Genomic DNA, 16,553 nt, shown 5'->3' on the forward strand with positions numbered 1-16,553 from the left:
GCCCACCACTGATATACAGAAAGAGAGAGAGCAAGGATAAGTAGTTAATAAATATCCTGAGCTACATGTGATGTACATGGTATGCGAGTGTGCATGAGTGAGAGATGAATGCTTGGGTACACTTTCTACACTTTTTAGATCCAGTCCAGCATTGTCTCATGAGTGGCATTAAATATCATTCAGGAATTAATTCAGTCATAGTTGGAGTTTTGTCCACGTTAGAATATATTCTTCTCCAATAAGATTTTTTCATAACTAAAGAAGTCTTGATCCTGAAATAAACACACAGTGAGAATCACCGCGCCCATTGTAACTTGCTGAAGTTTGGCTCAGTTATGCTAATTCTGCCTGCAGTTGCATTGCTTCATGTAAGTATAGGGGAAATTATTACTAACTACTCTACTACTAACTACTATTTCGCCTCTTCACAGCCATAGTCTAAGATTTGCATGTTGTAAGTCTCAGTTTTCAGAGGAGCGTACCACTGGGGCTGTACTTCAGCCTTCTCTGCTCGTGCAGAATTTTACTCCAAAGAATTGTAAGATGGAGGGGGAGTGTGGACTTGCAGCTGCAATATATTCTAGTTACTAATAGATAATTTCTTCCCCCTTTATAAATAGGTCTCTGCAGACCCTCATCCTCAGAGACTGACTAGCAGTACTAATGAACCCGGGATTTAATTGGAGTTACTGGAGGACTGCACTCTTGGAATGAGTAATTGAACTGGCTATGACAGTGACAGAATGACCGCCCTGCACCTTTAAGTGAGGAGGTGGGGTGTTTGGCTGGCTGGCCGAGTAGAGGGAACATTGCTTTATGGCTAGTGATGATGGGGGAGATGCAAATTGCTGCAAAAAAAGGGGTCAGCATGGTTGCTGACTCATCCCCTGGGAATGCAAGGTTTAAAAGGGGCAGCTTGGCACCTTCCTTTTTACATGGACCAAGGCTGAAGCAGGACCCACCCTCCCTCCCTTTTAGGTGGTAAAACAACAGGTTTGGTCAACACCTGCTGTGGGCATTACACTAGCCGTCCCTTTCTTAGGGGGGCTGGGAAAGAATTTTTCTCTTACTACCATATTGGCTTGGGTGCAGTTGTGGGGGTTTTCGCCTTCCCCACAGCAGGTTTCAGGAAGGGCTCTGTTCATACATGACATGATGGGCAGTAGGCCATATGTCACAACTCATTATTAAGTGTAGGGCGGATGACCAGTGCAGGTATTCCATAGGAAAGATACACAGCGACTGGATAAATGGCTTGGAAAAGGACTTAAAAAGAGGTGTTCATAAAAGGAACAAATGGGGGAGGGAGAGGGGGTGTGGTTGGGGATTCTTATGATTGGTACGACAGGGAGCCAACACCTCATTCTTATAGCCCACTCTTAACCCTCCCATGGGGGTGTGTGGATGGTAAGGCCCCGTTAATGGATTTGTTGGAGGGACCGGAAGGGAAAAAGGGGGAGCTGGTAAAAGCCCACCGGATAATTACGGAATAACCTGGGATTATCTGCACTGTATACTTATCTGCCGGGTAGTCCCAGACATCTAATAATAAAGTTGCAGCCTGATTAAACCCATGTAAAATGTCTCCTGTCCTTCTTTCGGCATAGCCAGACAATAGTGCTGAGCAAAGATATACAGTGAGCGCCTCACAGCTCCTTTATATAGCTCAGCTATTACATACACAGGCAAGTGGCCAAAGCATCCATCTCTCTAGCTGAATGTGCTGTGCTACAAGACCTTTTTACCAATATAAGCAGCTCACATACATCCAGGCTATCCATTTGGATATAATTTGTATCCAGACAGATCCCCTATTGGACTTCTCTCCAACTGCTTGTAGGATTTGGAGAGATTTATGGGAGGGCTTATCCATGTCCAGGTAATAACTCATCACCTGTTTATTTAATCTATATGAGCCATAAGAATCATCAGCGCTATGAAAGAGATTAGAAGAGAAATAGTGTCAGATTTCCATCTTCATCAGACTATCTTTGGAAAAGTTTTAAACAAGGGAGTTAAGACAAGTTGTTCTTAACTGTCTAGTCTTAATGGCTTTCACATGCAGTAAGTAAACATACAAATATTGGAAAGAAAACTAAATTATTATTTCAAGTTTAATCATCTGAGGAGTCATTAAAAGCCTTGTGCAAGAATTTTTAAAAGTATCTACCATTTTAACATTGATAATGTTCAGAAAAGATTTTAACAGAGAATGATCCAAAAACGGTCAGGAATCGTGTGTTTATATAAGTGTCTGATTCCCTACATCTTTTTAGGGATTTTATTGTATATATCCATACACACACATCTGACATAATGGTAACAGAGGAATATTGAATCGGGCACATTCTTATTGTGACAAAATGGTTAATATAAGTGCAAGATGCCTTCATGCTCAGAATCCCAGATATAAATGGACTGATTTTGACTGTTGCAGCTATCTAGTCTAATTGCTGACTGCAGGTGAGGAAAACAGTCTAATATTTATTTTTGCAGCCTGTAACATCTTTTGCTTTATACCAGCAAACACTACAAAGCTATGAGGGTACATGTTAGTATCAGACAAAAAGCTTTTTAAAGGGGGATTAAAAGGAATGGTTACTCAGCCTGTGCGGTAACTGAAGTTCTTCAAGATGTGTCCCCTACGACTGTTCCACTTCAGGTGCGCATGGGCCTCTTGAGATCATGAACAGAGATTTCTAGCTAGCAGTATCCATTCGGCCCATGCATGGGCCCTATGCCTCCCCATGGCAAACACTGAGGCTATACAGGGTACATGGGCGAACTGCCACAGTTCCTTCTCTCCCCAGTCATCCCTTGGGGAACAACTGAAGTAGAGGGCAAGCGGATAGTGGAGCACCTATAGGGACACATACTTCTAAGAACTAGTTACTGCCCAGGGTGAGTAACGTTTCCCTAAGAGTGCTCCACTTCAGGTGACTTCCGAGCAGTATCCCCAGGAGGAGGAGGGAGCTTCAGAACAGCATCCAGAACTGAAGTTAGTGCTGCAGACCCAAGCACCTCATCAGTGACAGGCAACCCACTGGTCCCAATATGACATTGCAGGGGTCCACAAGGAAGCAGGGAGTGGCTTGCAAGGCTGGTTCCACTTGCACAGTGATCTCTGCAGCTGGCCAAAAGCAGATTCCCATGGGAGAGGCCAGCCAATGAAGATGGAGGAGAGTCCTGTGCCACAGGATTGCTGCTCAGAGGCAGAGGTCTTGATAGCAAGAGATGCCCGGTACCTGTCAACAATGGGGCCTCTGGTTCATCTGATGCCAAGAGACCCCTCAAGTATCAGAATTCCTGTGGTACCAGAAAGCAATCTGGTAGTGACACCTCAGCGGAGGTCACCATAGCTGAAGCAATGTTACTGACAATGATAGGCATATTGCTGCCACTGTAGATGTCTGGTGCCATTACTTGCTCAGTACTTGCATAGGCACCCCAACCGAGCTGCTTCTATCAGCACCAATGGCTGGGTTAAGGTGTGGGACGGCACCAATGGCTGAATGAGATGTTTCGATACAGATGGCAGGGCTAGACTTGACGGTACCCTGTGCTTGCTCTCCTTAGTGGTGGAGAGCAGCCATGTTTCTTGTCCTTGGCGCTCCAGGGCTTTGCCTCAATGGTACCCTTGGAGACTGAGGGTCTCGATGGAGACTTGGTCTTTTTTGGAGCTGGCTCGTTAGAGTGAGTCTGCGATCCTCTTGCTGGGAGTCTTCCCAGAGGGCTGCAAAGACTTTCCCTTCCTTAGAGGAAACATGCTCCAAAATGAGGAGTCACTGGATCTCTGCCAGGGGGGCGAGGGGGAGACCTTAACCTGGCTCAGAGGGCAGTTGAAGGAAGTGTTCCAGGGCTAATAGTCTGAGCTTTAGTTCTCTGTTCTTCCTTGCCCAAGACTTAAGGGCCAAGAAGAAGAAACACTTCTGAGAGACCTGGGACTTCCCCAGGCAACAGACACACTTGGAGTGCCCATTGCCTACCAGTAGACTCTCCCAGCCTGAGAGGCAGCGTTTGAAGCCTAGTGAGCCAGGCATGCCCTAGCAGGAGAAGACAAGTCTCCCAAGGGAAAAATAAAAAGAGAAAGCCAAGTATGCTTTAGGCAGACACACTAGTGTTCTGTCTCACGCCGAGGCAGCAGAGAACAAACAGAGCGGTTTGCCTGTGCACGCCAAGATAGCCTTGTAGTCTCCAACAAGGATGCATAGGGTGCATGCACAGGCCAAACAGATGCTGTGAGCTAGAGAGCTCTGATCAAGGGCTTGAGAGGCGCATGAACACCTGAAGTGGAGCAACCATAGGGACACTACTCAAAAAAGTAGTACAAGTTCCATGGGAATATGTAACATAGGATCTGTAATATGTACTCAGGATTCAAATTTACATCTAGGATTTTAGAAACAATTTATAAAAATATAAAACTTACAAATGTCCAGGTGCAATATTGGCAGGTGAACCAAAGATTCATAAATTACAAATCTATCAAAAATTTCTCTATATTCTCTTATAAAATCTGTTTTCTTCAATCAACGATCTCTGGTACTCATTTTGATTGTAGGAATAGCAATGAAAGTTGTTAATAATTCAAGTGTGTTTACTGTTGCCATAAGTTAGGCTCTACATTTGTAGATATACATACAATGGACAGATTTAAATTTTTTTTTTTTTTACTGATTTGAGAAACATTACTAGTTTTCCTTATTATCCCCCAGGTAAAGTTCAGAGAATCTTTCAAAAAGGTAGAATCTTTCAAAATGGAAGAAATTTCAAGTGCAACCACTGTCCTTTTTGTTGTTGTTTAAATCTAAACCTTTAATCCTACCTTTAAGATAGCTAGCCAAGTAACTCCTCAGTAGTACCTGGTTGTCTCCACACAGTATTTTGTTTACACTAATCATATATCTTAGAAGACTGGTATTCCCATCAGTAGACAAACAGTTAAGCTCTGGAAACTGTCTAGGCAACTAGAAAAGAAAAGTACCTTTAAACATTACTTCACATCATGCCACTGAAGCCTGCACCCTGGAGTTGCGGGGGCGTCACTTTGCCCCCACCAACTTTCCTGTCTGGACCAGAGTTTCCATCTATGAACAACATTCTCCCCCTTCCACAGTCCTTTCAGTCCTTCCCTCCTTGCAGTGCACTGCCCTACTATGCTCTATTAGTGCAAACAAACAATATTTGAATCTCTAAACTGCTGACACAGCACTTTAGCGATATGAACATTTTATTTTCACTCAGATGCTATCAACACAGTAGGCACAGAGTGCAATAGTAAGGAATCAAAAGGTTCTAGCTTCAAGTCTTTCATTTCTCTCACAAGACACAACCAGGGTCAAGCAAAGCCCTTGCTAGATGGCAGCATACTATACAATGTGTTCTTTCTGCTTGTGAAATTGTGGGAGACATTTTATATGGTCTCCAAATCCCCCAAAAGACTTCCTAGGATAGTCCCAAATTAGCTAATGATTCGGGTATCAGATTTTGTTTGGCTTTGTTTTCTTTTAAACAACAAATGCAAGTTAAAAGCAGTGGGCCGCAGACGAAAAGTTATTGGGATGGGTGATAGGCCTTCAGATTGAGAGAAGGGGAAGAATGTAAAACCTAAACATTCTATAAGAGAAGGAAAATTTGACACTTCTTTCCTTTTTGTTTCTATTTATTTTTAAAGACTAGTCAATGTTCCCTTAACCCAGGTTTCCGTGAATATATTTCGGTTGTGAAATTATTCTATTTACACTGTTTGCCTTAAATTTTAAATAATAATGTCATAGATCAGGCAGAACTACCATAGGCTGCTTTTGAGTGACCACATGACCAAATAATCTGGATATTCGTCTTTCACCACCTGTACTCTATGTACAAGTGGAATTTCCAGTTAAAAAAATCAGTGTACCAGCAATTTTCTGCTGAAACATCGTGTTCAAACATTACTGGGTAAAAGAGCGTAATGGTTCTGACCTAGCAAGTCTAAGAAGTTGTTTTCAGATAGATTACTCTGGTCTGATGCAGTTTACCTGTATAAAATGGGTATGGCATTTAAATACAATCAATATGGTTCCATTTTAATCTGACAAACTCAACAGTTTACCACTACTGGCAAGTAAGATTAACCTAGACTCAGTAACAGCGTGTCTAACCTCAAAAGTTATTGTGGTTCATTGCAGCAAGCAAGTTCATAGGTATCTGTGGTACCCAATTGGACTACAGAAAGTCCTCATTTGAGAGAAACCTACAATGATACAAAAGGGTCACCACATCTACATAAACATTGCAGTTGAAGTCATTTTAAAACTTTCTATGTTTTGTTAGATTTTCCAAGTAAAAATAAAACAAAGATTCACCTTAGGTCCTTTATAATACTAATCTGGCCTTTATAGTATCTGTTTTCATTTATATCAAGCAATTGTATAAATTTACACATTTTTGCTGATATAATGAATAAAAATGGGAAGCCCTCAACAATGCCAAACAACAGTAGTTTAGAAAGTTTAACTGGTGACTAATGCACTGATGCAATACCACAATGCAAAATTCTTTCAAAATATTTAGGAGTTAGAGATTACTTGTGGAAACTGTAATGTTTCCTAACAAATCAAGTGTTTCAGGGACAGACCACCCAAATGTATTATTATAAAAAGATGTCAGTTACGTAATTACATGATAAAAGAACACATCTCTACTCTTTTGTTTTTTAACAAAATGTATGCACTCTAGAGAATACAAGGTTTACAGCAAGAGAGTGGTTGAATTAATTTTGCTAGCAATGAACTTCTTTGTGTTCCGATTATTTTGGAAGTGCTTTAACTTGAACCATGTTAATGTACATATAACACGAGGGAATGAAAACACTACCCCTTCTCTGCATCTGAAATGGCTTTACTGAGACCACCTACAGTGACAAACTGTATCTAACTCCAGATAAATTTAAAAGTAGCCATGTTTCTTCAACAGTCCTTATACCATTTCATCTTTTACAAAAAGGATGCACATACAGTAGATCACTAATCTGCATACAAACAGTAACCTCTCCCCACTTCTCAGCAAAGAATAGAGTGCTGAAATAAGATACCATACTTACAAAGACCTTTACTTTTACAAAATATAGTAAAAAAAATTTACTAGTACACTGTGAAATAATATAAATAATTCACATTAACCACACAAACAATATACACTATGATGCATTATCCTTTATTTGTATTTGCTAATTCACAATGGGTCTCCTAGTAATTATTACAAATGAGTGCTGTTCTATTCTAATCTGTTAAAAGTCTTTAAAATGCTCTCAACTTACATTTAAACTGTAATTATTAAACCTGTAGCTATTTTCTTAACAGATAATGAATAATAAAAGCACGTAAGTAAGTTATATTGTGTGCATGTTTACAGATCTCTGGTACAAAAGTTGTATGTACACTTGGGGTACACACCCCACAGGTAAATATTTAATGGCCGTAATAAACTATATTCACTATGCAAGACCAAAATATTGAAAATAACTACTTTGTACCTTATTAGCCATTTCGGTGTTTTGTGTCCACCATCATTTACACAGTATAGCTAACACAACTAAGGGGGTTCTCAAAATTTGATAAGAAAACATGCACCTTGGCAACCCACAAGACAGACAACACATTGAAGACAAATGAATTTCAAGTCAGATAATTATAGTGGTGGATCTGAAGTATCCTATATAATGAGTACACTGGAAGAAAACGGGCTCAACGACGCGATGGTAGAGAAAGCTGGAGAAGAACATGAATTGTTTAAGAGAAATCCACTCCTTTCTGGATGAGTATTTTGTTTACATTTTCTTCTGGAGTTGCTACATATGGCTGTTTTGCTTTAGGTCAGACAATCTTCAGTGGATGACTTTGTGCATTTCATGGGTGGCTGTCCCACTGGTAAACTTTTACATGAACCTGAATTTGAAGATAAAACATATCTGAAGCTCATCTACTGTATACAGAAACTTGAATTTAGCTCCTATCCACACTATGACTGTTTAAACCAGATGTGTCAAAACTTATTCTCCAAAAAAGGGCTGACTTCCACTTTTAATTATGCCCCATGGACCATGGTATCATGCTATCACTGACAAACTGTTCCTGATCTCTGTTAAAGAGGGAAGCTGCTTTGGCCCAATGATTAAGTACAGAAAACAACAGACTTATACAAAGAGCAAATATTTTAGTCTTGGCTTGTAAATAGAGGGGGGGGGAGAGATGATTAGTACTAGATGTTAAGGGATTAATGATTAGAGTTCTGGAAGATGGGCAGCTGCTGGGTAGTACAGCTTGATGTGAAAATATTAATGCTGTGCAGGCAGAGCTAACTTACCTAGAAGAACTTATTTTCAGATTATTGGCTGCATCACAGAAAAACAAACTGATTCTTTTGTATTGAACATGAGTGTACCTACAGAATGTACTGCAGAACCTCTTGAACACATGAAAAAACAACTGCTAATGAAGTCAAGTGGTTTGTCCAATTTCATTGGAAGAGGAAGCCACAGAGCAGTAAAAATATTAACTTTTGAATGCAGTTAGAGAAATTTTACAAAGTTAACATTAAGGAAAAAATAAAATTTGGTGATACAAGTGCTTAAAATTCAGACTACTCTGATTACTAACTTCTTTTGCAACATGATGTTAGCAGATAATTACTTCATATTATTAAAACGTGAGATTATTTTATACAGAAATGTGAAAGCAGGGATTCCTAGTTACTTTCAAAAGGAATTTAGAATAAAATCTACCATTAATTCTTGAGATAATGGCCTCAAATCAGGTGAGAATTTAATGGGGGGGGGGTGTGGGGCAAGAGGGAAAGTGGTTATCAAAATGTGATCTTAAAGTCCAATAGGTCTAATCAGCTCTCTACATGCCATTAAAGCATGGGGTCTTGTTCTTTCCTAGCACTTCAAGGTATCAGATCTCAAAGCAGTCCTTTTTGTAACCGGTTCAGGACTTACAGAAAGTATAATTTTAAATCACTGGATACTGCATTTCTCTATGCTGCATATAGTATTTCATGTAGTTCTTAAAAGGTACAGACCCAAAGTTTTCAAAGCTGGCTGTCTAAATCCATATTTAGACCCCTAAATAAAAGTAGTCTGATTTTCAGAGATGCTGAGCACTCAGTTCCCACTGACCTATTCCAATGTACTTTGTCTAGTGAGTTTCTTTGTTTTATTGACACACTTCTTCTTAGGGTCTCTACTAGTAATAGCAGCCAAATTGAAACTCTATGTAACAGAGAATCAGAAAAGCCTGGGTTGGAGGTGGAAGCAAGAGTGGGGATGGCACAGAAAGCAAGTTACCATGCCAGAGACAGAGGGGGCAAAATAAACCTTAGGAATGGTAGACAGGACCCATAGAGTAACACACAACAGATACGTCTTCACTGCAGAGTGTTACCCCAAGCTCTTCTCAGGTGTTGACCTTAACTCTCCTCCCATCCACACATCATAACCTCTGACCCGAATTCAGTAGTGCTTTCAACTTGGGCTAACTGGTGCATACTAGCCTAAAGCCAAAATAAAGACTTCTTTCAGGCTGTTAGCCCTCTCACTTTGCATTGAGGATTCAGGCCAAACCACTTGAGCACCGATAGTCCTTTAATGCCTTTCCACAATTCCCCACATGATCAGAAGGACCAACAATTTTTACTAGAATTCACTGGGAAAGAATCAGAGTGGCACAAAGAGCCATTGGATATGCCCAGAGTTCCTAGTGACACACACAGGTAAGTATAGGACCACTGAGGACACGTTAATTTCAAGCGTGGCTTGGCAGTGTGGCTGCTCACACCCAGATTAGGCTAACCCAGGTGCTCAGATCACCAGAATTACCTCTGCAGTAAAAACATATTCCCAGAGAGTAATCTGTGTAGTCGTGGCTAGGACTGAAATGTCATGAGTTCAGTCAGTACAATAAATGCCATTTTTAGATCGTCCACTAGTCAATCCAAGAGAAGCTGTTGAAACAAATTTAACATTTTTTTTAAAAAGGATTACAAGAAAATTGATGTACCCTAATGCCGTAGAGGTTACTTGGGCAGTTTAAGCAAGAGCTGGAAAGCATACTTTAACTCATACAAGGACTAAAGTAAGAGTACTGCCAGAGAATGTGATTTGGAACAATGCTTGGAATATAAAATATTCATCTGTTTTGCAAAAGAAAGAATCAGAAGCACATCAACATAATCAGTGATTTTAAACTTGCCTATTAAGCAGAGACACTGATAGTTAACAGATGCGTTTATTTGCAAAAGATTTCAGAGTTTACCAGTCTACATCACAAATCTCCCTTAACTGGATTGGAACCTGTGTTGTAATAGGAAAAAATAGTAAAATAAAAACGATATAGAAAATATGGCATTTGTCCCAGCAATTTAAGGGTATTTATTGCCAAAACATATTTAACTAGTGTTTTGGTAACAACATCTTCCAGTTTATTTCCAAGTAAAGTCAGAACAAAAAAGTCATTTGTATCTAGACTGTAGGTTGTTGCCTCATCCATTAAAGCCACTCAATTAAAAGCCTATTTTTTGGCATTTTTTAGACTGAAGTTGGAAAAATTGTTTGTAGGCCTTTTCTTTTTTTAAACAGTTGCTTTCAAGGATTCCTTAGCATATTAAAGAAAATCTAGCCCTTTATAAATTGTGTATAAACACAATAGATCTGATTCTCATTTATACTTTGCTCCCATTGCAGCAGGCGCTATACAAACACAGTAAGACAGAGCAAAAACATAAAAAGAAAACTGATTAACTAGAAGGGAAAGAGATGCAGTGATCAGCAACCAGCTACTGAATGACTAGTTTTATGTCTCTAGCTGCATACCTCTGCCAAATTTAAGGAGAGTCGACTATCAGAAAGGGTAAACTTTTCCAAAGGGTGGTGATCCTTAACTAGGGAGTTTCAGCAGCAATATGACCATTGCAAAGAAAGGTGCTTGTAAGGAAAAATAAACTATTTTCACACTTGGGGGCAAATCATCTGGTTAAAAAAGAGAGCCCAGGTTTCCAGGCTGGAGCAGAATGTATAAAATTTTTATTTAAAAAGAGACACTGTGATAGGGTGTCTGCTCCACATAGGACTTGAGGGGAATTATGGTAGCCAAGTAGGCCTATTAACTCCATAGGCTGCACGTGGAGGGAGAGCCAGGGAGCAGGGAACTGATTAAAAGCAGGCTCAGCTGCGCAGGAACAGGCAAGTCCTATAAAGCCAGGAAGCTGGTAACAGACAGGGGCTGCTGCTGGGAAACGGCAGTCACTCCCTAGGAAAAGGGAGGAGCATTTGGAGCTGGTACACCCAGAGCAAGGAGGGGAACCAGGATTTGTATGAAGCAGTCCAGGCAAGGAGCAGAGAGGATTGGGAGAGGAAATTCCAGCACTGCTGAGTGTAGGGTCCCTGGACTAGAACCTGGAGTAGTGGGCAGGACCGGCTTCCCCTACCAGCCACTGAGGGCATGGAATAGACCAGATGTGGGGCAGTGAATGGGAAGACCACCTGGGTCACTGTTGTAGTGACAGAGAATTTAAGGACCGTACCCCGGAAGGGGGAACACTGAGTGACCTAGCTGGCTGTGTCACAAAGAGGAGGCTGCAGTCCCTGGGATGAGAGAGGACTGAGAGCGAGAAGCTTCAGACCAGAGAGAGAGAGAAACTGTGCAAACCATCAAAGGGGGCGTCGACCTCGAGAGCTAATCCCCAGCGTGATCAAGAGGCGGCGCAAATCAAACAGTGAGTGGTGCTCTCCATCACAGACACATCAAAATGTGTTTGTATTATGAATATTTAAACATCAAGTACCTGCTATATTTAGCATGCCTCCACTATATCATAGGAGGAAAGTGAGATACAGTGGGGGAGAGGCTGGTGGAGAAGTAGAGACCATATGTTTACATTTTAGGAGCTGCTCAGAGGATAGCCATAGAAATACTGAAGGCTGGTTTAGTTAGGAAATATATATTTGGACAGTGGAAAAAAGGTCTGATGCTGTGATAGGGAATCTCTATATCCTAGTATGCAGTAGTGGTAGCCAGGATGATGATGACAATGCATTAATTTTCCTACCACACAACACACTTGAGCAAACTGACCAGGGTATGCCGATGAATGAATGACAGACACATGGGATGGCTCCAATCAGCAAGCTGCAACTTTATTTAATATACACTGGGGAAGAACATAATGGCCATACTGGGACAAACCAATGGTCCATCTAGCATCCTGTCTTCCAACAGTGCCAGATGCTTCAAAGGGAATGAATAGAACAGGGCAATTATTGAGCGATCCATCCTGTTGTCCAGTCCCGACTTCTGGCAGTCAGAGACTTAACGACACCCAGAGCATGGAGTTCTGTCCCTGACAATCTTGGCTAATAGCCATTGATGGACCTATCATCCATGAAGAGATCTAATTTTTTTTAAGCCAGTTATACTTTTGGCCTTCACTTTTGGCAACAAGTTGCACAGGTTGACTGTGTGTTGCGTGAATAAGTACTTCCTTATGTTAGTTTTAAGCCTGATGCCTATTCATTTCATTGGGTGAATCCTGGTTCTTGGTATGTGAAGGGGTAAATAGCACTCCCTATTCACTTTCTCCATACCAGTCATGATTTTATAGACCTCTATCATATCCCCACATCATATCCCTCCCCTTACTCATCATTTTTTTAAGTTGAACAGTCCTAGTCTTTTTAATCCCTCCTCATATGGAAGCTGTTCCATACTCCTAATAATTTTTTTTGCCCTTCTATATACCTTTTCCAATTCTAATACATCTTTTTTGAGATGGGTGACCACATCTGCATGCAGTATCCAAGGTGTGGGTGTACTATGGATTTATATAGTGGCATTATGATATTTTCTATCTTATTACTGATCCCTTTCCTAAGGGCTCCTAACATTCGGTTAGCTTTTCGGACTGCTGAACATTAAGCAGATTTTTTAGAGAACCATCCATGACGACTCCAAAAATCTCTTTCTTGAGTGGTAACAGCTAATTTAGACCCCATAATTTTGAGAGTTCGGATTATGTTGTTCAATATGCATTACTTTGAACTCATCAACACTGTTTGCCATTTTGTTGTCCAGTCACCTAGTTTAGTGAGAGTCCTCTAACTCTTGCAGTCTACTTTGGATTTAACTGTCTTGATGAGCTCTGTGTAACTAAAAAGATTGTCTCACCAACAATAAAAGATATCACCTCACCAATCTTGTCTCTCTTAACTACCTTGAATAACTTTGTATTGTTCACCCCCTCTTCTATATCATTTATAAATATATTGAACAGCACAAGTCCCAGTACAGATCTTTGGGAGCCCCTGCTATTTAACTCTCTCCATGCTGGAAACTGACCATTTATTCCTACCTTTTGTTTCCTATCTCTAACCAGTTACTGATCCATGAGAGGACCTTCTCTCTTATCCCATGACTGCTTGCTTTGCTTGAAAGCCTTTGCTATGGGACTTGTCAAAGGCTTTCTGACAGCCCAATAGACTGACAGCATTAAGACACATGCTCGTTGACACCCACTAAAAATTCTAATAGATTGGTGAGGCATGATTTCAGTTTACAAAAGTCCTATTGAAGGCAGCTGTCTTCCCCAACATATCATGTTCATCTAGGTGTCTGATAATTGTGTTCTTTACTAAGGACACTACAAGGCAAACCCCCTCTTACTAGGCATTTAATTGGTTCCAGGGCTCCAACACACAAACAAAATAATAACTTGGGGTAAACTTTAGTTCCCTCCCCTCCTAGGATGAAGGTCCAACAGTGAAACCCAGGGTCTTATTTACCTCTGGGAGTTGGTCATTTTACCTTTTTCTGCACTGGCCACATGTCAGAACGAGTCAATAGCCTTAACCTCATATGAGCTTTCAAATCTCATTGCTTTCAACCCAACTGTGCCTCCAGGAGGCTCTAAGAAAGGCAAAACACACTGGACTTCAAAGCAATTTGGACCTATTAGGAAAAATTCCATCCTGATCCCTAAAAACAGATGACTGGTCACACTTGCAACACTAAGAGGCATGGCTCCTAAACGACAACCAGGGGAAGGAAAAGTGGGGCAGCTGATTGGAAAGTAAGATGATTTTGAAAAGCCCAAGCTAGCTTAAATGGGGGGGGAGGGAAGACACTTGGTAGTCAGTCAGCTGGCCCCATCCCCACTTGCCCATCCAATAGCTAAGCAGAGGGTCAAACCAGGCTAGGGGGGAAGCCATCACCATACTGCTATGCATGCACTTCGGGCTTCTCTTCTTCCCTGCTATCGGGTCAAATTGCTTCTCTGAAGAAGGTGGTGAGACAGTATTGCCAATGGCTCCCAAAGAATAAATGTCCAAAAGAGGTGGCAGAGTGTCCATTATGATTACTCATTCACAATAAATATGAGGTTTATATGTGGACTCTCAATAAGATTGTGGGTTGTTTTAACAATTGTTTATGATTATTACCCTTATGTAAACCCCTAATTTACTCGTTTAAACAAACAATTCACAATACCATTTTTTTCTTCATCTGGTACTTTTTTAAAAAATGAAAAATTTTACACAACATGTTTATAGTTCCTGCCACCTGCTACCCACAGGGCAATTTAGGATTTTAACCACAATGGAGTTTAGCACTAAACACAGCTTGTTCTCCATTTCCACAATCCTGTAGAAACTCCTCCGCTTCACATCTGCAGGACTGGAGGACTGCCAGTCTCAGATCTATTCTTCACAATATCATTCCATCTATGTAAACAGGGATTGCACTGCAGAAGAAAATTCTGACCATGTCTTACAGAAAGGTGACGCCATCTGATGATAGTTTGACAGCTTATTTAAAATGAGTTAGAAGCCTCAGCCCCGTTCCTAAATAGTTGGTATCATATTTTTCAGTGAACACTATCAGAACTTGCAACCTTGTTTGCAGACTCATTTCACCCACAGAAACTGTCCTACAAGATCAGAGTTGAGACACATGGCTCAGTCAACATGGATGTTTGCAAAGCGTCTACCTGTGCTGTACTGCTGTGCACAGAGGATTTCAATTACTAGGACTGACCATCACACTTTTCAAGAGCACTAAATTCAGTTTAAAATAATATATTTTTATATAAAAAAAAGATAGAGCCCTGGCCCAAAGAGCTTAGGGTCAGAAAAGTCTGCCTGGATCAACCAGTGCACTGATAACATTTTACAATAGGCAACTCATTGGAATAGAGGACTAGAACCTCCTCTTTTAGTCAAACTAAGATCCACTGCTGTTGTTGCACTTAGATTTTATAGTTATAGGGGCCAAAAAAGTAATGAGATAAATAGATGAGTTTGCCATCAAAATACTGTCTTTAAAAGACATTGAGCCAAATTTTTGAATTCATGGCAGCCCCCATCACTATATCTAAACACAAGCAGTTTCAGATTTATGCAGACTCCCACTTTCCCTCTCCCTCTCCCAACAGCTATATATCAAATGTTTCCCCAGACTATTCACTTTTGTTTTCTGACAGCATAATACAAAAAGCCTTGTTTAGAGAGCCCACATTTTTTTCAACCTAGATTCATTTTTATACTGTTTGTGTTTACTACTTTCTTCTCCAAGTTTATCATATTCCAGGCTGTAGCTGCTGCTCCATTCTACCAGATGCTACAAATCACAGGGGTGTATTTTGACTAAGCTTCTTTGTCATGTGATTAAGAGAAGCACAAACCTTTTACCAGGCCCCTTGCTTCATCTTTGTTTTTCACACTTTTAACTTTTGCAAGCTGTATTCAGAGTACTCTTCTGGATTTGAATCATTCCCTTACTCTATTTTAGAGGAAGAAATTAAGTTTTACACATGTTAAACCAATTTTGGACAAAATTGATGGTTTTGCAGCTTTTTTTGCATTTATGCACAAAAAGCATACACCCTGAGGCCATACGATCCTCATTCCCCTTTATTCATTATGTATGTTATGGTACAGATTAGAGGTCCCATCAGAGATGGGGCCCCACAGAACAAGGTGGTGTAGACACCTGTTAAAGAGTTCCTACCTCAAAGAGTTTATAAATCTAGAACCACCCTCTGATTGACATTGGGGAAGATGCATGTAGCAAACGCAGCCCTCAATACTTAGTAATTTAGAAGTAGCCAGGATAACACACTTGAAAATATAGCACAGGGAACAATCCTGCATTACTCTGGTTCGACTGGATGTACAGTATAATTCTGAAAAGTGCTTGAGTGTCTTAGAATATGCCAGATTTCCAGAAAAATATCTATGACACTTATAATCCTAATTGCCTGTAAGTCATTTTTTAAAAGGGAACTTGGGTGTTTTGCAAGCTTTTCCCTCTAATGCCTGCTCCATTTCTAATTTCTATGACTATATGTAAATATAGCCCTCAGAACTGAAGCTCACACAGGGGTTTTTATGTAAATAGCAAGATTAGCTGTTTGTCAGAAGATGCCTTCCCAGTGAGGAAAAAGTATTACCAATATTCTTCGTTTCCACTGATTCCACCCACCATACTGTGCAGGCGTTCCACATCACATCAGAGAACAAA

The 16,553-nt window shown here is 40.5% G+C and overlaps 1 protein-coding gene across 6 annotated transcripts in view; it reads right to left on the reverse strand.

The window, feature by feature from the left end:
- Positions 1-16,553, reverse strand: part of ARL15 (ADP ribosylation factor like GTPase 15) — a 196,350-nt gene that overhangs the window by 66,608 nt on the left and 113,189 nt on the right. For 3 of the 6 annotated variants that reach the window (XM_045021555.1, XM_045021553.1, XM_045021550.1), the window contains one exon: positions 7,042-7,928. The exons of the other annotated variants lie outside the window; for them this stretch is intronic. In XM_045021555.1, coding sequence (XP_044877490.1) covers positions 7,890-7,928 — 39 coding nt within the window. In that variant the 3' untranslated portion in view covers positions 7,042-7,889. Of the gene's footprint in view, positions 1-7,041; positions 7,929-16,553 lie in introns of those variants that run through there. 6 annotated transcript variants of the gene reach the window in all.

This window comes from Mauremys mutica, chromosome 6 (assembly GCF_020497125.1).
Source record: "Mauremys mutica isolate MM-2020 ecotype Southern chromosome 6, ASM2049712v1, whole genome shotgun sequence".
In the NCBI taxonomy this organism is placed as follows: Eukaryota; Metazoa; Chordata; order Testudines; family Geoemydidae; genus Mauremys; species Mauremys mutica.